Below are 24,268 nucleotides of genomic sequence, written 5' to 3' on the forward strand. Positions count from 1 at the left end.
CATATTACTGGGACATACCACTACTACATCCCAGCTGGCGATGCCTGTCATTTTTGCATTAATACAACGTTAGCTAACGTTGGGTCGGTGTGGAAGTGGCGAGTTTAGCTGACTGGGGTCTAAAATTATCGCTTTATCAACGCAACTTTTATCAAAGCACGCTTGATATCTTTAAGACATAACTTCCCTGGGTATAATTGAATTTCCGCAAGATGATGATGTTGTTTTTTGCTAGTTTGTTTTTTGTCATTGTTTCATGTCGTCAAGTTATAGCCTATCTATTTTGTGAGTCGTGCAAGGCCTGGTGCGTTGCGCTTGAAATGGCTTTGCCCGTGGTAGGATTTCTTTGTGGGGTTTTCTTTGCCTGCCTTGCTCTTTGCTATGAGCTAAACGCATCAAGACGTGTTCCCCTTACGACCATCAGCACTCTTGATAACGCACCATGGCCGATCTTCATAGCAACTGTCCATACAAATCTTCAATATATCAGCTAAAGTTATGTAGGCTAATAAAGTTATAGCCTATAGGCTATATGTTTATTTGTTTTGTAACATTTTTTATTTTTTTTAATTTTCCCTTTATATCTTAAATTTTTCTGAAGGTGTTGCGACCGTGCCAAATTTTTTTCAACTCAATAACTTACTTCGATCACAAGCACGTTTTAACGTTCGCGTTTTGTCGCTTCTACCTTTTTCTTGACCTTTGCTATGTTGATGTGTATTGTGTTGATATGATGGTCAGAAATAAAAAAACAACTGAACTGAACTGAACTGCTGCAGCGTGGGTCAGGTGTACGTTGGAAGGCGTACACCGATGCATAGCGCTCAAGTCCGCTTTCCCGCAATGCAGGATAAAGATAATAAAACAAAACAACAAACTCAGGCAGAGAACCCCAAGACTTGGCTCGTTGCCAATGAGATAACACATGTTATCTTGGTGGTGACGCTTGGCTGCCATCACGCGATTCTCGATGACCAATCAGAATCAGTCAGCAATTCCCCTTGTCCTGAATTGTTTTGATTTGTAGCCAGTTTCCTAGTTTTTAGTAGCAAACTGGTAAATCTAGCAGGTTTATTTTCTATTCGGCAATAAAAATAACAATTCGGCAGTGTTTTTTCATAAGGTGAGTGACTGTTGTTGTTTTTTTAAAAGAACAACTGAAAACAAGAATTTTTTTGTGAAATATAGATAGAATTTCAGTGCTTTATCAGATTGAAACTTATGCTTCTTCTTTCAATAGATCAATCATGAGAAAAACAATTCTGTATCATCATGTAGAAAAATGTTTATATTAATGAATTTGAGAGCGAAATAACTTATTGAGATTAATTTGATTTTTCCTTTAGTTCAGTTGAACATTGTTGGATTACAAACTGAGTTTTATCTGGCAATCTTAGTTTCAGCCTTTGTTAGCAGTCTGGATTTATGGAATGTCATAACTTTTTCACATTGTTTTACTTCATAATTTTTGTCTTTGTGGCTATTTTTCCACAAAGTATTGATACAGTATCTGTTCATTACAAACCATAATATAATTCAACTCTTCCTAAAAATACGATTTTAATGTGAAGTCAAAATAATTGACCAACGTAAAATAGGACTTTAATTTAACCCAATAACACATAAATAGTGTTATACTTTTCACAAAACCATGTTTTTGAACTTTTTCTGCACAAAGAATGTGTAAAACAGTTTTGACTTTATCGACTTTTGCTTGCCTGAGTCATACCGTCTTTAACTTGTTAATTTTTCTGTTTGACATATTATAGCCTAATTATCAGTTAAGTATCATAAGTAACAGTGCTTAAAACTATATAATACTGTAATTATAGCTCTCCCCTCGATTTGGTGTAGTTTTATCTTTTTTAAACTGAGAAACTGTTTGACATGGAAGAAGAACAAAGTGAAGATACTCCATTACTTCAGTCTCAAAACGATAATGGATCAAACTCTAAAATATCTTCTTTTGATCTTGAAAGAGAAAATTCAAATGGTTTAACATTTTATGGAAGTTCAGATGCTCCAGCCATTATTGTAAATCCAGCCATTTCTGATCAATGGCCTGTGCATGGTGCTCGGTAAGTGACATATCTCGTTTTTAGCTTTACAGTTGATTTTACGTTGTATGTTTGAAGCCTGTGCATTACATCATCGTTTTTATATTAAATCTAGATAAATCTATCTGATGCAAATGAATTATAATACAATAGTCACCACTGGATGCAACCTAATTCGTACCATGAACAATTCGTACCGCCAGTTCGTACCCTGAAAAGATCGAGAGAAAAAAATTAAAAGAAGCCGAAGTCGCTGACTGCAGTTTCCGCAAACATTTTAAAATTTTCCACAAACAAACAAAAATTCTTAGGGTCATTACCAGAAATTTTGAAATGTTTGCGGAAACTCCGATCAGCCCTAACCCTATTAAAATGTTTACGGAAACTCCGATCAACCCTAACCCTTTTAAAATGTTTGCGGAAACTGCGATCAGCGACTTCGGCAAACTCTTATGATCATTACCAGAAATTTTAAAATGTTTGCGGAAACTGTGGAAAAACGGAAACTGCGATCAGCAATGTTCTATTTTTTTCTCTCGATTTTTTCAGTTTGTTTATGGATACCGATACCTAACCGATACTCCGACACCCTAACCTTGCGGAAACTTCAAACAGCGACTTCGGCTTTTTTTAATTTTTTGTCTCGATCTTTTCAAGGTACGAACTGACGGTATGAATTGTTCATAGTACGAATTAGGTTGCACCCGTCACCACTTATTAAGCCAACCTTGGGATCAGAAGATTTTGAGCTTATTAAGCTGGGAACGATTCTCTGCCACTCCTATACATTCAGTAATTCCAGACCAAATTGGGCTTAATTATCTGCTCGGTAGCTTAGTGGTTATTGCGTCCGCCTCTTAATCAGTAGGCATGGGTTTGCTGCCCTGTCGGCGTCGGGTCATATCAAAAACTTTTTAAAAATGGTACCGTACTGAATCTAATTTCTGCTTGGCATTGAGCAACGGAATGGATTCGGGTAACAATCACAATGTACTCAGTTGCACCTCTATATGGTTACATTGACACTGTCTGCTTTGTAAAGCGCTGAGGAGCAACGTATTCTACGATGGATACAGCCACAGCATTATATACAAACAAGCATTATTATTATTTGTAACTAATAAACATTTGGGTCTGTTAACTGCATGAGCTTAATCAGCATAGACTACTGTAATTGCCTACTTTGTAGTGATCTAAATGTATATATTCAAATTGGTTTTGACTTGCATGGCTTCATGACAGACTTGTGATCACTACAAAGTCATTTTGTTTTGTGCCACTTGAAAATTTTTTTTGGTTCAGCATTTTTTACTGCTAATTTTAAAATGATAGCCTTTTTTGTCTTTCCACTTATAACATCAGATGTTAAATTGCCTAGTCATAATATGCACCAAGTTTGGAAAACTACGGTATTGCCATGATGGTTTTGAAATACTACGGTATAATATATACAAACACGATGGTATTTCTTTGCCCCATGCTTCCACCAAAAATATCTATTATTAAAGTGTGTAACTTTCTTTTTTCTCTTGAGACATAATATTTAATTTATTGTAAGTAACAACTAACATGACATAATATCGTCAGTGTTTTGTCAGAGCTTTAAACTTGGTTACTTTTTTAAGACATATTACTTTCATGATAGTCATTGAGTGTCAGTGATTTTTTTCTACAAACTAGCTATGATTTTTTGGTAGTTAATTGTTTAATTTTTTTGTTGCCAGAAGTGACACATCTTCACTTGCCACGTTAGCTACGGATAAAAAAATGTCAGATCCACGCCGAACTTTTTGTTTATTTATTACTTTTGATTTTTTGTTGACTGGATTATTATGGCTCATTGAAGTTGGGGTAAGTTTTGAATGTGACAATGTGTTTAACATTTTTATGAATTAAAATGTAATCATTGCCTGTGCTATCAATTACATGGACCTCAAATAAAATTAAGCCTTTAGGTATTTATAAACAGGTGGTTGGCACGTTGGTGGTTTCATAAAAATATAACTACAATCTGATTACCTTACACTATAACTTCTCAATCTTTTTCGTTGCAACATATTTAAGAAAAAAATCCATTGCCACTTTGTATATAGCTGCAACACTACAAAAGAACATTAACAATAACATATCAATGTTTAATGACTTCGTGAAGCAACAGAAAGCTATGGCAGAACTTTGGAGAAATTTGACTCGATTGACCTTCCATTAAGTTTCATATGCCCCTACATTTTCTCTGGTTAAATGGATAAAGGAACTGTGACAAAACAATTTGTAATATATATATAATTATATATATATACTTCTGTTGGGTCTGCTACTATTCGGTGAGTCCGATTCGGTGAGTCTGATTTGGTGAGTTCCTAACCTCTAACCCCTAACTCCTAACCCCTAACCCTAAAACGGCAATGATAATTAGGCCACGGTACCCGATAATTAAAAAAAAAAATTGAAAAAATCCCCCGTTAAGGGATCGGACTCACCGAATCGGGCCATTCCGACTTCTGTTCATAACAAACTGACACAAATCCACTGTACATTGTACATCCTTCTTGAAACGTTTGCTTAATTGCTTTTATTTGTGTATATTTGTCCCAAATATGGAAACTTTTTATTATGGTTTTTAACTCCATGTACAAACACTTTTGCAGACAAGTAGCAACGATGCTACTGGAGGTTTTTTTCGAGTTCTTAAAGACCAAGTGGCAAAATATTCTCTTCATGCATCGTTATTTGATGTTACAGTAAGAGTTTAATTTCTAAGTAAATAGATAAAAATTAAAATGTATCATTTGAGGCTAATGTTTGGTTGGAAAGCAGTGCTTAAGAGTTTAACATCAACTGCACTATGTACTGTACGGTACATTAGAATGATAAAAAAGCACATTCTAAATATATATATATATATAAAAAACAATGAAAACTATTAATACTACAAAAAGTGCTCAATGCCAAGCAAAAAGGCAAAGCAGAGCGAATTAAATCAAATGTAGTTATTACTATCTGAAGCCTTTACAAATTGTTTCACCTAACGGATCATCAGAAGGTCTGTAAAAACATGTAAACAGTAAAGAATCGATAATTCTGAAAAGATATTAAATATTACAACTGTAATTTAATCTGCCAAAAAAAATTTCTAAACCTGTACTTCCTGAGGAGATATTAAATATTACAACTGTAATTTAATCTGCAAAAAAAACCTCTAAACCTGAATTCCTGAAAAGATATTAAATATATAATATCTTTTCATATATCTTTTTTGAATATCTTTTTGTATTTAATATCTTTTCAGGAATTCAGGTTTAGAGGTTTTTTTTGCAGATTAAATTACAGTTGTAATATTTAATATCTCCTCAGGAAGTACAGGTTTAGAAATTTTTTTTGGCAGATTAAATTACAGTTGTAATATTTAATATCTTTTCCAGCCCTCGAAATTAGCTTCCATCTACGACGGCAAAAACATTGCCGTCGCCAAATCAGCAAACCTTGGATTGCGGCGGCAATTGCCGTATGCTTTAAAGTTTAAACAAACGAAATTTTATGCGTTTATTCTTCGTGTTTCATACGGCGGTAGCGGAGAACATCACGCAAGCTATTTTTCGCGCTGACAATGCTCTTGTGAACTGTAAAAAGTATGCAACCTTGTAAATACTGGCTTAATTGTTACGAAAAAGTTATTGTTACATCGAATGCTTATTGTTTACCGGTGTCGTTGCGAATATAAATCATGGTGAAGGATACAGTTAAAAAGTAGAATTTACCTGCTATAGGTTATCAAACAGAGGGAATAGAAGGAAAAAGTTAGTCTGCTATTTTACAAAATTTATAAAGAATTTTATGACGGTAACAAATCGGAATTAGAAAAGCTAAGGGGTCAAGTTAAAAAAGTAGAACCAAATTGGATAAATGGTTCTTCGGCAGTAAAATAATGCTTCCGATCATATGGCAGTGCGCGTTCACGAACGGGCAGTTTTGCGTCTTCAAGTATTCCAGTGACGACGCGACAACCTCATCCTCCGATACAGCATCTGATGATTCCGATTTATGTATGATATTCGACTAGTTCTTTATCCAACAGACTTTGTGTTGCTCGCACGCAGTATCCCAATTGTGCCGAACTTATGTTAGGATAAACATAAATCGAGCCAATCTTCTCGCAGGGAGCTATTAATTTGTTACCGGTATCTGTTTGAGCAATTAACGTTATTTTATGATGGTTCAACGTCGCTAGATGTCGAAAAACAAACGTAAATTTCTTATTGGGCCTTGTTGTTACCCAGGCAGCATAATTCGTTATTTTTGCATTGATTTTGCGTCTGTAGACGTTGAATCGATGTAGAAATGATGGTTTTGCTGTCTGGGTGCGCAATATAACCCGCCGGAAAAATTGTAAATCGATTTGTGCTGACTCGAACGTTGAATCAAACCAAAATTAACTTACTTTTCCCCTGAGCTATTTTACGTGAATTAACGTAACAGCGTGCGTATTGCGTTGCTCGCTTTATCGCTACTTTAAGTATTGTTACATCACAACAAATCAAACGATGCGGTCGTGATAGACTACTCTAGTATACTTTTCCCTTCTCGTTTCACATGTTTTGGTACAATTGTTTTGTAATAAACGTTCAGAGCAATTGCCGACGCAATTTCAACTTTTGCCGTTTCGCCTCGGCAAAGTTCTTGCCAAGTAAAAATATGCTATAAAATATAATATTTTCGAAGACTGGGTGAGTGTTCACAGCAAGTAAAATAGTCCGAGGTGAGGTCTTGGTGCGATGTTTCTGCTGATTAAACTCCCGCTGCGAGTAAATAACACAGGAAGAAATTTTGAACAAATTTTGTTCTAATTAAGTGCTCATTTTGCGGCGGCATTTTAATTGCCGTAGCAGAATGGCCATTATGACGTTTACGGCGGCATTTACCACGGCAATTGCCGAGTGCCGCCGCTAATTTCGAGGACTGCTTTTCAGAATTATCGATTCTTTACTGTTTACATGTTTTTACAGACCTTCTGATGATCCGTTAGGTGAAACAATTTGTAAAGGCTTTAGATAGTAATAACTACATTTGATTTATATATATATATATATTCTTATTAAGAAAATATTCTTAAATCTTGGAAAAAAAACATACTGCTCTTTCCTTGTTTGTGCATATGATATGATATGCCACTCTGTATATATATATTATATTTAAAAAAATGCAACGGACAAATTACAATAGTCTATAATTTGCAATGTATGTTAGGATATCTGTCAAACTTCAACAAAATAAGCTGAAATGATCATACACTATTTAGGGTCCACGTCTTTTAGGCAGACAGTTAGGCGCCGGTCAAATAGGCGCGCACACTGTGGCATCAGGATATTTACTGTAGGTGCAGAGCACTGTGGCGCCCGTTCATTTAGGTGCTATTTCTAGTAAAGTCTGCAGATTGTGTCAGCTTGGCAGGTAGGGCAATGCTTTTCACACAAAATGTTATATTGAACAGAAAAATATGTCGTGGCTTCCGTGAGTGAAGCTGCTTAAACCGGCAATGCTTTTCACATAAAATGTTATAATATATATACTGAACGGAAAAATATATTGTTTTTTTAATGCGCTTGTTCGGCATTTATTTGTTGTTAGTCCAGGTTTGCATCGGCGAAAGCTTTATCAATAAATTATTCAAGTTTCCGAGCATAACTGAGTTCACTTTTAGTTAATTCAAATAATAACTACACTAAATATCAGTAAAAAATATACCTTAGCCTATATTCAAGCGGGTGGTAGGCTTGAGTGAAGATTAACTTAGTTTTCCATCAAAACCCCGACTAGATTTAATAACGAGCAAAGTCGCACCATTATGCTTGCAACTAGTAACCAGGGTTCATATGCCCTATAGAAATGTATTCATGTTGTAGAGAGTTGTCTCACACATACTCCGCACTCGCAAGAATTGCCCTACCTGCCAAGCTGCTATAATCTGCAGACTTTACTAGGAATAGCACCTAAATGAACGGGCGCCACAGTGCTCCGCACCTAAATATCTTGACGCCACAGTGTGCGCGCCTGTGTGACCGGCGCCTAACTGTCTGCACCTAAAAGACTTGCTCCCACTATTTAGTACTGTTATGTAACCTTAAATGAGACAAACTTACAATAAATATACCAGATCATTGCATTTTTGTGATGTTGTCATTTTATAATTTGCTTTTTTCATTAATTGTGTTTGCTTTGCAGATGCTTGCCTTCGTTCGATTTTTATTCTTACTCATATGTTATGGTGGTTTTCGTATCCGTCACTGGTGGCCAGTCGCTATCAGTACAGCACTAAGTGATGCAGGTCTAATTTTTAAAATATTTGCCATTTTTCCTGGAATTGGGGTAAGTGACTGAGGTTAATGCTGTTTTCAAGACAAAAGGGCAGCTACCTTATACACCACAGGGTCCCTCAGATAAATTGGGGCTTATGCATTTTTTTCATAATTTTTCAATTTCAAGGTAGGATTAAAAAGCTAAAGTTTTTATTTCAACTTTATTAATGTAATCCTTATAATCTATTTAACACAACTATTCAATATCATGGCTTTTTGCTTTAATAATTTTGGATAAACTGTGAACAACTTCACTTCATCATTGGTATTGAGATTCCAAAATGCTCTTCGAATGCCTGCTTTAAGAGAGAAGAGGTTGGGGTGTGGAATTGAGTTAGACTGTGCTTCAATCACAATGAGCCAATAAGTGAAAATGTTCAGATCTGGAGTGCTACTTGGCGAAATGTCTTATGAGACAAACATGGGAAGGTTCTCCTTCAGAAAAGTCTGGATTTTTTTAGAGACGTACCTATACCAATATTTTGGCCGATACCGATATCACTTTTTTAGGCTGATACTGATACCGATATTTAGGCCGATACTTTGGTGTTACAAAAAAAAGGAATTTTGCTATTTGCAAGGATTTATATCAAATGCTATGTTTTACCTTATTTGCATAAAACTATTTAAAAAAGCTTTCAATTGACATAATTTATTAAAGATTCAAGAGTCCAATCTCAACCGCATTGTTGTGTCATAATAGTAGGTTTTAGTAATGAAAGGCCACCGTAATTGAGAACTGGGGTATAAGGGTAGAAACATTACATTATAATTGGGGTTTCTGAAAAATTAATAAAGTGTTTGCGCAAACTCTCCAAATGGGCTATCATAATTGCTAATAAAATGTAAAATGTAAACCAAGTGATTTGTGTAGTTGTACAAAAACTATTCGACTAAGTAATGTGCAATCTAAGAGTGCTTGTCGTTTGGTTAAAAAGCTTTTGCCAGGCCAAGACTACCCAGGTAGCAAAAATATATAATTTTGCATTGTTTTTAGGTTGCTATACGTTTAAAAAACCCGTGTAACTTGGTTGTTTTTAGTAAGCTGGTTCTATCAGTTTGTGATTTAATTTCCACCTTTCGTTGTAATAAACTCACCAAGCTTAAACAATGTCGTGGCAGAATACGGAATGGCCCAATTCGGTGAGTCCGATTCGGTGAGTCCGATTCGGTGAGTCCGATCCCTTAACGGGGGATTTTTTCAATTTTTTTTTTTAATTGTCGGGTACCGTGGCCTAATTATCATTGCCGTTTTAGGGTTAGGGGTTAGGAGTTATGGTTAGGGGTTAGAGGTTAGGAACTCACCGAATCAGACTCACCGAATCGGACTCACCGAATAGTAGCAGACCCGCAGAATAAGTAGGCTCAAAATGAAAGCAATTGGACTACAAATCCTCACTAAACTAATCAAAATGGTCTTGTTGCGCCTAATATGACAACCTCATTGTGAAGAAAGGAGCGTTCTTCCCGGCTATCAGCACAAGGTTGAGCACTCACTAGTACAGCGAGCAGTTGCGATTCGTTAACCATAATGTACTTATGATAATTCTGTACTTTTTTATAGTACTTTTTCATAGTTCAATTCACCAATTAACATTTCCTTGACATTAATTGAGTATACATATTTTTACTTTGAAGCAGCAGTGCCAAAAGTGCGGCCCACGAGAAAGCTATCTGTGGCTCCCGTCTGGGCTCCAGAATATACAATCTTACAGCTTAGGCCAAATTTCAAGGAAAACTTGGGTGAAAATTTTAATGCGGTTGCCAAGACTCGCAAAATGCGGCATGTGGCTAAAACACTTAAGACTCCCCTGCTTTAAAGTGCAATACTCCTGACTTCTAAGCAAAGACTGCATTAAATATAGCCTATATATTATATTATATTAGGGTGTCCCACTTTTAGGCGACTTTTCAGGAAAATTAGGTTTGGGTCAAATTCTGAATGGATTTTTGTCACTGATTTCAAAAATGACGTTATTTTTTCATTATGACGTCATCTTGATGTGCCAGCTAGCGGATTTTTGCTATTTTGGCCTTTTCACGAATATGGTAAGAGCTGGAGACTTGGAACTTGTGCCAAAATGACCGGAAGGGACGATTTCCTATTTGTTAATACAATATGAAACGCTAAGTGCAACAGAAAAGGAGTTATTTTGAAAAAACATGTTTTTGCTCATTTTGGACAAAAAACGAGAAACACGGCAATTTTGCTACAGTGAAAGTGATGCTTTTATTTCGATTGTTAAGTTGCTCCACCTTGTTTAGCAATTAAGTACAGTGGTAGTAGTAGTGATACACACTCTTGAATGTTTCTTCCATGTAAATGAGATTTATTTTACACACGCAAAAAGCATTTTGGAAGGCAAAGTGAAAGGCCCTAATGCATACGAAGATGGTGGTTTGATAAAAATAATTAAGAAAATATCAAAACCCCAAAGCCCCAACATCTGAAAATCCGACAAAATTGTAAAGTTTCATCACAGCTATAACCGCAAATCATTTAAAAGCCAAGATCTTATGGTTTTCTGAGCACAAGAAAGAAGATAAGATTTATCTTTTCGGAGCGACCATATGTGTCTTCTTGCTATGGCAGCTCATTTAGTGATGAATGTTCCACGAAATTTGAAACCCCTACTTTTTTTATCAAGAAAGGGTGTCCCATGCGCGTTGAATAACAACAGCGAGTGGTTAGCCTACTTAAGATTGCTGATTTTTGGGTATTATGTTGGGCCTCAGGATATCCCTAAACTTCAACGTATGGTTTCTTTTATTGTTTGTGTTTAATTGCCCGCATTTTTAGGCATTCATCTTAAACCTTCCGCTGCTGAAGGTTCCTCAATTGGTACTGCTTACAAGAGATTTATTACTTGCATATAAATCTGTGGATGAACCAGTATTCAACGCTGTTCTGAAACATTTCGTTAAGCATGCATCCCAATGGTTGAGCCCTAAAAACGTTGCTTTAAGTTCTCCACGCTGAAGCTCCGCCTTTTGCTGCTGATGCAGCAAGACAGAAAAGTTTTCCAAGAAACGTTGATATCGAGCAGACGCTTTTGAAGCGAGACAACTTCAAAGTGATTTTTTTCTTCGAAGAAAGTAAGATGGCTCCACGCATTGCATGTTTTTCATCTCCATCAGTGTTTTTGCGTATGATCAACAACAACAATCGAGGAACAGAGCGCTTTATTGGCAGACTGAAACGCGTTGTGAACGGCTTGATTCGAGATGACCAAGACGATTTGGCCAAAACAGACTTGCGCATTTGTGCTGGTTTGCACAGTATGGTGTGATAAATAATCCCATTGAACTGTATTGTTGAATGGTGGTTTTGTTTGATAGATCTTTAAGCGAAATGATCAAGGGTTTAAAGTTAGCTGGTATTAGTAATTGCAATATGCATGTAAAAATCAATGCTGAGGTATATTATATAATCAATTGTAAATACAATATGCTAGACTAACTACCACTGTACTTAATTGTTAAACAATGTGGCGCAGCACTGCAACTTAACAATCGAAATAAAAGCGTCACAGTAGCAAAATTGCCGTGCTTCTCATATTTTTGTCCAAAATGAGCAAAAACATGTTTTTTCAAAATAACTTCTTTTCTGTTGCAGTTAGCGTTTCATATTGTATTGACAACAAATAGGAAATCGTCCCTTCCGGTCATTTTGGCACAAGTTCCAAATCTCTAGCTCTTACCATATTCGTGATAAGGCCAAAATAGCAAAAATCCGCTAGCTGGCACATCAAGATGACGTCATAATGAAAAAATAACGTCATTTTTGAAATCAGTGACAAAAATCCATTCAGAATTTGACCCGAACCTAATTTTCCTGAAAAGTCGCCTAAAAGTGGGACACCCTACTATATATATGTTATTTTATGGTTTTTATACTCAAGGATTTGCTGAGACATTTTTTCACTTTGCAACCATTCTTTTGTTTCTCGCCAGACGCCAACTGACTATTTTCAACAGTATTTTCTTTATGAAAACAAATTCTTCTTACATAGCAGTGTTTAAATTTTTTTACCTTCATTGTATACAAGTGCTCACATCTTGATGTTATCAGATGGGAGGCCACCGGGACCGGTGTTTTCCAATCTTCTTTGTGCTCTTTTTATATAATACGATTCAAAGCCAATTCACCTTGGCAATGTGATAGGCTTTCTTTAACAGCTTAAGAAAAATATTGGTTTTAAGTCTCATATTGGACAATCAAGATCACAGTGCCGCTAACTACATTCCATTGCAGTAAATTTGCATCAGGGAACTTCTTCTGTTTCATTATCGTATGGCGTGCGGTTAACATGATGGCTAGTGTATTCATTGCTGTGGTACCGGTACTTCTTGCTTTTGATAAATCACTCTGCCCTCAAGTAAAAGGAAATAACAAGAAACTAGTTATATATATACAAGAGGAGATGAACAATAATTCGAAACGATCACCATTGTCTTCCTGTTTGTTTCGTTGATATTTTGTGACACTTCTATAAATTCTTTATTATGTTCTTCATATTATTCTACAGTTCGGCAACCTTTCTTCAGTCGCGGGCCAAAACAAAACTGCGCAGATGTCAACGGGCCGTACAAGTTTTCCATTTGCACTTCCGTTTTCTTTACTTTTCATAATATTGTTAAAATTGGCGTTCTTATCAGAGTATCTCCATATTTAGCTACTATAGGCTTATATAGATTAATATAAAGAAAATTAGTAACAATTGGTAACGAAAAACACCAAGTACTTTATTTATTGACAGCACAACATTAATGTGATATTTGATGTTGTTTCCTGCTAGAAAGTTTCTGAAGGTCAGGTGATAGGTTGGATGAGGCAAGAATCATAACATCTTGCAAGTGGTCATCAGTAAGTTGTGTTCTCAACTTGCCGTTAAATATACGGTTAATTGACTATTACTAACGCAACTCATGTAGCCTGCAACTAGCATGCAGTAAATAGGCTAATATAACCGGACTTAAAGGTGAAACTGCCAAGTACCTTGATGCTACCTTCTGCAAGCTTAAGCTAAATTTTGCCCCAAACCTAGTTTACTATAACAAAGCGACCCGTGATCGATAGGTCGCGGGTACAAAGGCGCTTTGTGATAATTTCCTATGCTTGGTGGATTCTAACAAGCAGCAAATTCTTCAAAGACAAGAATCACTTGTTGAAAAAAACGGAAAAATGGAACTGGGAGTAAATTATAACTCTAAAAAATAAAGTAATTTAAAAGTCTGGACTGGCTGTCACTAAAAAGGCCAATTCCTGCTTCCTAAGCTACACATATTTCTAAATTATCAACCTTCAAACAAACTAATTCTTAAAACTTCAAATCTATCAAACTATCTGTCAGGCCTGCAACGTCGCTCTCTCTAAAATGCAGTTCGCAGAGAAAGAATATCAAGGAAATTCAAAATGGCGACAATGCCCTAACTAAGCATTGTTGCGGCATAAGTACACAGGCTACGTGATTACAAGTGAGCGTTACGGATAAATATGGAAAAGTAAAAATTGCGAAAGTTTTACATAACATTTAGTAATCTTAATTCTGTTATGTAAAACCAAATGGCAGCATAAAATAATGGGATGTTCGTTTTGGCCCGCCAACTACAATTTGCAAAAATGCTGCGGGCCGGATAATTTTGCTTGGCGGGCCGGATCCGGCCCGCGGGCCGTAGGTTGCCGACCCCTGTTCTACACAAACCGCTTTGGCTAAGTCAGTGTAGTATCTGTGCATTTACATACTCTGTACTGGAAACGCGTCAACGCCCCACTATGTACTGACTCGTGTCTCGCTGTCGAGTATTCTTTATTTCGCCGAGCGAATACAAGTGGTATGGCATGCAAGTTAAATCTTAACGATAAAGTTGTGTAAAGCAGGCTAGGCAGACCCAACAGCCAGTGCTGCTAACAAGCAGCTGTTGTGTCGATTAGTGAGGTTTGAAAGGGTATAATTAATGGTAGTTTAATGATAGCCTTTCGTTTTTGCTGATAATGTGTTTTTGATATTGGATTTAAAGTTGGTTTCTCAACCTTTTTTGGCCCAACGCCTTCCACGTCTTTTAGGTGCAGACAGTTAAGCGCCGGTCAAATAGGCGCGCACACTGTGGCGTCAGGATATTTAGGTGCGGAGCACTGTGGCTACTAGCCTACTACAACCCAAATTTAAACAAAAAATTATTTACGGGAGGCGCGTCCATTCTCCTCAGGATTTACTAGATGTATCACGTACCCTGTGGTGCAAATTCTTTTGTAGTTATGTAGTTGCCTTTTCGTAATGTAGTTTGATTTCCGTCTGTCTGTTTTTTGCAGTATTGCTTTTAGTCGCTGCGTATTTCTTGATGCTGATTGCTCATAGTCAGATAGCTGGTTACCTTCAAGAAGTTTAAATTTATTGCATTTTTATAAATAATATCAGATTCCTGATAAGGGCTCAAATTAAGCCGAAAACGTTTGACTGTTAAGACTATTTGTAAATATGTAAAGTATATTGTTATAATGCTCAACCCTGTTGTTTTGTTGCGTCTTGCCTGTCTTTGGTAATCGAAGGTTATTAATGTACCGTATTATATATAACTTTGTTTTCAGAGCCAGAAGGTTCAGACTCTCAACCTGCCCATGACCATTGTGTGTATTTTAACTGATTTTGTTCTTACTTGGATTGAGGTGTGGTTGATTGACTTTAAAGTGCTTCCGGCCGAAGCTAAGCTAGCTCAAAGTAAGTAGGTGTTGTAAAGCAGATTTTTTACATAGTTGTTAGCAAAGACTTCACATTGAATCGACTTTTTAATGTGATGGAATATATCATCATTACCGTATTGAATGCTATTGTTGTGTTGCTTATAAAATGAATAGTTGCATACAGACGTTACTTGCTTACAGCAACCCTAATATATTGAGATTGCAACTCTTTGAACTGTGCGGTATGGTTTTGAGATAAAGTTTTCATCCAATAAACAATTAAACATGTATGCACTGCTTCTTGTTTTCACACCACAATTTATGAATTCTCTTAGGAACCGCGCAGGCCTTCCTTCAGCAATCTTACCATCCTACACCTGCTGTTGACAATACGATGGGGCGAAGAGGGCAGTTCTATGCAGGCAGGCCTCGATCAATGATGGAATCTGGCCTGTTTTATTCTCCAGCGGCCACACCACCACGTAAGTAGCAAGGACCTTAAGCGATGTGTATTAAAAGTCTAAACTTGTGTAATAGATGGAGTGAGGACTAACTTGACGTTAGCCCCACAGAGTTTTTACTTGAGCGGACGATATGTTGTTCCGGATCTTGATGTGGTGCAGATTTTACCAGAATTAAATTATGTTCATAAATTTATCCTACGATTTTTGTCTACCCCTACCACACTTCTGTAAGGTGCTTGGGATTTTTTTGGTTGCCTTGGATTCCAACTGTAAATCATACGTCATAGTTGTCTACTTGTTTTGGCGTACCAAGCATCGTTTTCAATTATTGTACCACAGCCATACGACATGTCGTTGCAACTTGTTTTGACTTTCAGCCCATGATACACCGGAACTGAAACGATGTGACGCTCAACGTCATGTGACATTCTATTATTGTCATAACAACCAGTAATATAATTCAGCTTTTAATTGGTGATGAACCTTGCGCATCGAACTTTACCGCTCTGTTAAATTTCCTTGTTATGGAGTTTTAAACAGATCTTGAATAATGCAATAAAATGTATTTATTTGTCATACATAGTTACATGCTCATTACTTAAGCCTGTTTTGGGTGATTTAAAACAATTTAGGCTTGGAAAACATTAACTGACGCACGGTGTTGCTTTGTTTCAGCGTCAGAAGGCGGTTACACTGGCATCGAGTCCATGTACTATTCAATGCATGGCTATCATCGCTCTAACTTGCTCACGCCAGAGGAGGCCAAGATAACGCAACTTGGGAAAGAAGGACTCAATAAATTGTGGGAAATGTACCAAAACACTGAAATTTGGAAGCCTCAAAAATACATGGTAAAATTTTGAATGAAACCGATTTTTTTTTTTCTTAGAATAGTTTTATCTCAGACAACAAAGTTTATGTTTTTTTTTGGATTGTCCAGCTCATAGAAGTCGTTAGTTTATCATTGAGGGCCGAAACATGTCCTTTCCTTCAACATTCACTAACCTAATAGACTTAAAATCACGGTTTTACGCCAATACCTTACTTTTTTATGTGCTAGCTAGTGTATAAAATAAGATGTGTAATTGTGTACATATGGATGTTCGCATCACAACGTTGACTTCCAGTGAATCACACCGGCTCACTTTAAAATTGATTATAAACGCAATATTTGCATACCAGTGAGTGTTTGTCCTTCAACCAGCAAAAGTTTTTGTTTTTACTTCGTTTCATCGTTTGGCGACGCTAAAACGATTGAAAAAATGTTAAAACTTTGTGAAGCTGCGACTTTTTGCCCGTCTTTTTGCATCAATCCAACGTTTGCAGATGCTAATATGCGGGCTGGGTCTTCCACAGCATCAGGTAGGTAGACAATAGTCATGTGACGGATTCTTGACTGTTCACAGGACAATGGCGATGCAGTGTTTACCACTGAAACTCCCGAGTACGGGAAGTCGTTCAAGATAGAGTCGAAAATCACAGGCAAATCAACTGACGTCATCTTTTCTGTGAGTTTGGTTGGAAACGTTGATATCAGTTATGGTGAAACATTTCAAATATTTTGCTATTATTAATCTTTTGCGTGTTTACCCTCGCTATTATAACATTAACAATACTCACGACTCCATCATGAATTTACTCATAAGCTGCTAAGAACCGCGGTATATCTTGGCCAGATGTGAAACTTCGATGTTGAGTTTGTTAGCACTAGTTTCAGCGCATATAACTATCCTCTGTGTTCTAAGCCATTCTAAAGATCATCAGTTTGATATACAGGACGAGACAGTTTGATATACGTACAGATTTCATTCTTAGTGTTTTAATCTCATCGAAAGCGTTCAGAATGTTTGAAGTAAAACCATTGATTTTAGCTTTTCTTTACTAGGAGATCTTGCTTAAGCCTGAAGACATGCCCAACTGGAATAAAACCGTTGCCGATGTCAAGGTAGGTAGCTGAGGTATTTTTTGTATTATGGTGTACTTGAATTGGATTATTACTTCAGTGTATTTGTACATAAAAAGTTCACTCCGTTAGTAACCACATAGGTCAGTTTTAGTGCTTATGCCTTATATGCACAGTTGCACACCGCCAAGTAAGCATAGACCATCTGTTTAATTTTATACTGTAGAAATCAGCTTCACTTTTCTATACACGGAATTGTAAGAAATCTTTACAGGTTTCAGTAAGTTAAGCTTTCGCTGGATTATGGTAGTTTTGATAAATGAAAGAAAAGGTACTAAATCAGTCGTTTTTGTTGAAAACCGAAGCTTCGGTTAGTCGAAAGTACATAATAGTAGACTAACACTTTAAGATAAGAAAATAACGGGGTGTACCAGCAAACATCTATAGAAATTCGTTTATTTGCTTGTTTAACACGTTAATGTTGGTGTGAAGATTATTAACTTATTAACCCGTTATCCTGTTGTGGTAATCTGACTCGCTTGTCCAGATGCTGCGACGGGTCGGGGAGCAGACCTTCATAAGCTTGGAAGTTTCTGCGCCTGCTGCTATGGGTCTCATCGCCAGTCGAGAGTTTGTGACAGTTCGACGCATTGAGAAGCGGGGAAGTCTGTACGTCAGTGCCGGTATAAGCACAAACGAATGTGAAGATATGGTTCCAAAGTCAAATTTTATCAGGCAGGTGTTGCTGATCACGTTTCACGTATGAACAACGTGCTGTGATTGAGAACGAATGGTGAAAATCCCAGCCCGCAAATCAGTTCTGTTTAGTCAACGTCTGCAGACGTTGAATCATTCTAGAAAAGGACTGATTTGCTGGGTAGGGCTGGGTTCTAAATTTTCGACTAATTGATTAATCCTTGTCCCTACACCCAGACGTTAAATTTCATGCTGCATTTTTTTTCATTTAATCGTCCATACATTGTTGAATCATGTAAAAAAGTATTTGCGGGTCAATCGCTTCTTATAAAATTACAAATGAAACTTCATAACCAGACGGCATTCAACATAATGACTAATATAATAACATGAAAATGAAGAGACATGAAAATAAACTAAAAATTACAAACGTTTTCGGCATGCTCATTTTAGCCCTTTTCAAGTAACCAACTGACTGATGTTCTTCATGAATTTAAATTACAAAATATTATATTATTAATGTATTATTATTATTATATCATTGTATTATGTTAAATGCCGTCTGGTTGTTAGGTTTTATTTGTATATTTGGTTAAAAAAATCTCCTCTCTACCAAAATTGCGTTAGGAAATTATTGCTTACTTGCACACATGTCGTAATTTTAATTTTTCTTGAAGGATTGTGACACCTACTGTAGGACTTTGCAAATATCGGATAACCGCCTAATAGAGTTGTTTTAATCAATCTGATATTGGGCTAAATTGCATGATTAACCGGATAATAAAATAGTAAGTCCATTACGTTAGTTTCACTGTACAATTCATGTGCTGAAACAGTAAATGGTTGAAATTGCCGAGATTCTGTTTTTCATTTGCAGCACAGCTGCGATGACCGCAGGGCGCAGGTGGATGGTTTAATCTCCTCGTTTTACGAATTAATTACGGAAAAAGATAAAATACAAATATCCCGATGCATTTGTTATCCGGAATGATTGGTATCCGAAATAACCGCATGAATAGCCCACGATTGTCTTCGGCCACTGTATCACTAAACTCGAAAAGACGGAATCTCCTTCATAGCAACTTCCAACCTACTTTAAATATTTCCAGGGGCGTCAACGGACCGACTGGTTTCATTGTAAGTCCGGACCCATCCGACTCACAATCTTCTTTGTTTACCTGGATATTAAATACCGACCTCAAGGTATGCTGGCTGACTTGTACATTTACTGTACATATTTTGGTTTAACCTTGTAATAAATATGTTCACCATCCTCACCATTTTACTTCAAAGAAGCCTGGTCTGCATCCCGAAACTTCCGGGGTCGACCAGTTGTCTGCAGCGACTCCTCTATCGTTGGCATCTTTTATTTTGAAGTTTCTCGTCACCATTTATTGTCTATAGCTTTTATTACAAGTACCATCCCAGCTAGAAAATCGTTCCTTTTTTAAATTGATACAATATCATAACCCAAACAGCAAAATCCATCATTTTTAAACGTCTACAGACGTTAAATCAATGCAAACAGTCAATTTTATTATTGAGTCAAGTTAGAACGAAACTATCCCAACGAAGTGAAACATCTGTATGATGACGTCACAGCTAGCCTACACGGAAACATTGTATTCTTCACATTCGTGATGTACAGCTACCAAGACAAACCGGTTCTACGTCTTTTCCACGTAGTTTAGCGCTGTTACAACACAACACTACCTAAACAGCAAAATCTGTCATTTTTACATTGATTCAACGTCTGCAGCCGTTTAAAAATGATGGATTTTACTGTTTGGGTTGTGATATAGGCCAACCGAACTGTCAATATTTTGTGATGGCCGCTTGTTGTAAGACGTAAGTACAAGGCATATGACCAGTTGATAATTAACCAGTTGCAAATTGTTTCAGGGAAATCTATCCAGATCATTGGTCAATCGAAATTTAACAAGAACCTTAACAGACTTTGTATCTGCCATGAGGACACGGCTGCAAGTCGTTTGATGACTTGGCAATTTTATAATTTTATTTCCCTTTGTTGTTTACAAATCCCAACCCAGACAGCAAAGTTCGTCATTTCTAGTTAAAATCTGTCTGGGAAGTTAACCATGTTGTCAAGTGGTTGCATAACTAGTAACCACGCATTGTGCTGTGGTTACTTTTAAAGCTGTGCTTTCCAATTACGATGTGTGTATGTTTTTCTTTTTGTGCAATGCAAATCAGGCCACTCAAGCTTCGCGAGTTGTGTGCTCCCAGTCAGCAAATTAGTCCATTGTTTGAGATTGACATTACCTTTTACATGACTCAACGTTTCAGACGTTGAATCAATGTAAAATAAATGTCTGATTTTCTGGCTGGGAAATGGTTAACATGTTGTACTGGTATGTTCGAATCTTTTATTCAATGGTTTACCCTGTGTTTTATTCAAGTGTTACTTTGGCAGAAGCTGGAAACTTTTAAAATGCAGCATTGCAGTTGCTTGCATCAACCCATCAAAAGTTCCTGTTTTTTCTTGCATTGTTTCGAGGTTGTTTGATGTTGAAAAGATGTAAAAATGAAAACTTGTGGTTGGTAGGTGGTTTTGTGTAAGTTAAAGCATCTGGAGACGTTGACCAATTGAAAAATGAAAGTTTAGTTGTCGAACGTTATCAACCTCCTGGGACTTTCACGTCTGTTTCGAAGCTAGATGTTTACATTTTGTCGACGCATTCCCTAGGCTTGCAAAAGGTGAACTATCCCAGCCAACAAGTCGGTCATTTTTAAATTAATTCAACGTTTGCTCGTACTAAGCTTCAAATGTTTTGTCAAGACACAGTAAAGTGATTGGTCTGTTAAGTGTCACGTGATACCTGGGAGGAAGGTTGCTGAATTGCCACATTGGTGTTATGAGTTGTCCATAAACGTCATGTAACGGGGGTAGAGGAAAGCAAGAAAATAACCTCATGCGGTGTTTGAACATTCCCTCTAACCAGCAATGCTATGAGGCATGGGCTCCGTTAGAGGGGGGCCGCGGGGGTGATTACCCCCCACTAATTGAAGTGGGGGGTAACTAATGCAAAATTACCCCCCCCCCCCTAATGTAGAGATAAAAATTTAATTTTTATATTTTTTCTACTTTTGTGTTTTATTTTCATTTTTTTGTTTTGTTGCAAACTTTTTAGTTGTTTGCTTGGAAACTCCGACTCGCAAGACAACGCAAATATGCAATAGAGACCTGCATAATGCCATGGGAATTGTTCAGGAGCTAAGTAGTTTGCAAAATCAGTCTGGCAAGTTTAAAATCGCCCTGCAGGAGGAATCCCACCATAGCTTGCACACTTTGTGCCAAACAAGATGGCTGACACGTGTACCGGCCATTTCTTCAGTGTTGTCAAACTACGAAGCCTTGTTAAACACACTTCAAAATTTCAACAATGCGAAATCATTAGGCCTTTATTCCCAATTATTGCAAGGCAACACATACTTTGCATTGCAGTTTTGCCAAGTTTTATTCAAACCACTTGAAAAGATAACTGGCCTGTTGCAGATCAAGTCTTATACCATCAGCGATATGATGGAGCTGGTTGACAACGCAGAAGTTAATTACCAGAGTCTTAGAAATGAAGAATAATTATGCAGTTATACAAAGAATTTCAGCAGCAAGTAGCCTAGATAGCTTAGGCTTTGCTAAAGTCCAAATTTCAAGAAAGCGCTGTGAGCAAAGTGCTTTCCATGACCTCGCTTTTTATTACAGAAGGCAGTTCTATGCATCTATTGACAGCATAGTGCAAGGCTTCACCCACCGCTTCAATGGCGAAGGAATTAAAACTCACCAAATGCTTGAAGTTTTAGTATCTGGCACAGTCAACGACAGTGCTGTTACAGCGTTAGAACGATATGGCTTCGACGTGAAAATTTTGGGCCAAGATTTAAGCCACTTCCGTCAGAAATTTGGGACGATCAAGTATGTGTGCGATGTTCGAAACAAGTTAATGGGACTTAGGCCTATTATTGTCAAAGAGTTTTATGCCAGTGTGGAAAAACTTGTAAAATTGCTATTGGTCAATGGCCCTTCTTCTGCAGAAGCTGAAAGATCGTTTAGCTCGCTACGCCGCTTAAAAACATGGCTCCGAAGCACAATGACTGCTTCAAGACTCAATTTCATTGCCATGTACCATGCCCATTAAGTGTATTTGGATGAACTAACTAACTAAGTGTAGATGAAATCTGCAAAGAATTTTTTTTAACAATGCACAAAGATTTAAAGTCTTTTGCGACTTCTGACTGTTCTGCTTAGAATAGAAGCAGAGTGCACACAGTGTTTTGTTTGAGCTGTTCGTTTATAATGTTATTTCTTTGTAGTTTTTGGCACAAGGCATTACCTGGGTGTTATGGCATTTTTTGTTTAGTGTTATTTCTTATACGGCGCAGATGGTAGGCCTTCCTGTAGCATCGATCAAGATGTCTCCTTATTTTCAGTTCTTGTAAAAGTTAATGCATTTTAGCTTCTTTTTTTTTCTGAGTTGAATGTAGGCCTAACCCTAGATGCTGAAACGTTTCATTTTACTGTGGATGTTATGGCACAGGTTGTCTTGCTGTATTCATGTACCAGTAATTGTAAATTAAGTTTTATAGATTATAGCTTTAATCTTAACGCTTTTGGCCTTTTAAATCTAATCTTTTAGCGTCTGAAGTGCAAAATTTGGAGGACTTGAGCCAAGGAAGAATACAGAGCGGGATTTTGCGTACGTCCCCTCTTCCAGTCAAAATTGTTTCAAAACCTCACAAAAATGTGGCAAATGTTAAAAAGCTTTTGCTCGTGATTTCAGATTCGTTGAAAGAATTTTTCGATTTGAAATCGTGCTGAAAGGCAAAAATTTTGCGCCTTCGGCGCGAAACATGCAGCCTAAGACGTTGTATAAGAAACTGAAGCTTTCGGTAATGCGAACGGGGTCTGGGGAGCGACATTCCAGAAGTATATGTAATGCGATAATCCAATAAGTCCATGTCGATGTCAAAACATCGTTTCCGCCCTTGCTTAAATTACCCCCCCCCCCCCACTCTCAGGAAGCGTCCGGAGCCCCTGCTATGAGGCCATAGTTTCATAAGCTATGCTTTAATGGTAAAGGCGCATTTTATGCTGTAGGTTTTCTGATATCGCTTGAATGAAATCAAAGCATTTGTCACGCAAATTTCTTTCGCATTTTATTGCAAAATCGATTGGTTTGTTGGGTAGGCAGATCTTCCAAACAACACTTCACTGATTTATTTACATTTGATCGTTGTGATGGTTTTGTTAGATCATAGAATTTTAATTGCCTGCACTTTTACGACCTGACGTGGCTGCTAAACCACCGCACTTTAACCCGGCCAGGCGTAACATTGCTGGTGATAGAAGGATATTTCTACCAGAATTAACTCTTTTCTGTGTTCATGTTTTCGGGGCTTTTGGACCACTTCCGCTGCAAACTAATTCTTTTGTTTTCGTCAGTGGTATTTCGTCTGACGCAAACTAACGAACTCACACTCGGCTCTCTTGCCATTACCTGCACTTTCATCATCCCAGGAAGCAAATAATAATAATGTTAGTTTTTATATAGCGCTGTATCCGTCGCAGAATGCGTTGCTCCACAGCGCTTTACAAAGCAGACAGTGTCAATGCAGCCGTATAGAGGCGCAACTGAGTACATTATTACCCGAATCCACTCCATTGCTAAGTGCCAAGCAGGAATTAGATTCAGTACCATTTTTAAAAAGTCTTTGGTATGACCCGACAAGGTATCGAACCCATGCCTACCGCTTCAGAGGCGTGGGCACTAAGCCACCGAGCCGGTTAGAAATCAGACCCTTTTACGTTGCTTCAACGTCTGATTTGCTAGTTGGGGATGTTTGTTTTGTTCAAAGCTTCGCCGTTGCAAATATTTTCATCACTTGTCTTTTAACCTCGTTCATATTGTTATTGATTATGTTGGTGGGAAATTGTATTTCCGTTCATAAACGTCGATTTTATGATTTTCATTACATTTTCGTCACGGAAGTGAGAGTGAAGCTGAAATCAAATTAAGCATCTTCCTGGTCATGGGCTCACGCCTGGAATCGAGAAGTCAGTGGTTTCCACAATAACCTCATATCCACCTTCAGGC

The 24,268-nt window shown here is 37.3% G+C and overlaps 1 protein-coding gene across 1 annotated transcript; it reads left to right on the forward strand.

The window, feature by feature from the left end:
- The first annotated feature begins 1,836 nt into the window (after positions 1 to 1,836).
- LOC145787508 (stAR-related lipid transfer protein 3-like) lies at positions 1,837 to 24,156 on the forward strand. The gene is made up of 12 exons (XM_082599263.1): positions 1,837 to 2,078; positions 3,782 to 3,908; positions 4,706 to 4,798; positions 8,277 to 8,420; positions 15,000 to 15,129; positions 15,428 to 15,574; positions 16,232 to 16,407; positions 16,963 to 17,064; positions 17,442 to 17,501; positions 18,007 to 18,194; positions 19,265 to 19,358; positions 20,058 to 24,156. Exons 1-12 carry the CDS (start codon positions 1,888 to 1,890, stop codon positions 20,148 to 20,150), a joined length of 1,545 nt encoding a protein of 514 aa, XP_082455389.1. The 5' UTR covers positions 1,837 to 1,887; the 3' UTR covers positions 20,151 to 24,156.
- The last annotated feature ends 112 nt before the right edge of the window (positions 24,157 to 24,268 follow it).

This window comes from Aplidium turbinatum, chromosome 18 (genome assembly GCF_918807975.1).
Source record: "Aplidium turbinatum chromosome 18, kaAplTurb1.1, whole genome shotgun sequence".
NCBI lineage: Eukaryota > Metazoa > Chordata > Ascidiacea > Aplousobranchia > Polyclinidae > Aplidium > Aplidium turbinatum.

What these genes read in the sequence shown, in the direction of transcription:
- LOC145787508 (XM_082599263.1), top strand. Translation starts at nt 1,888, where the DNA reads ATGGAAGAAGAACAAAGTGAAGATACTCCATTACTTCAGTCTCAAAAC. An exon ending in TGGCCTGTGCATGGTGCTCG is followed by an intron (nt 2,079 to 3,781) that starts GTAAGTGACATA and finishes TTTTGTTGCCAG; the next exon opens with AAGTGACACATCTTCACTTG. An exon ending in CGAAGCTAAGCTAGCTCAAA is followed by an intron (nt 15,130 to 15,427) that starts GTAAGTAGGTGT and finishes GAATTCTCTTAG; the next exon opens with GAACCGCGCAGGCCTTCCTT.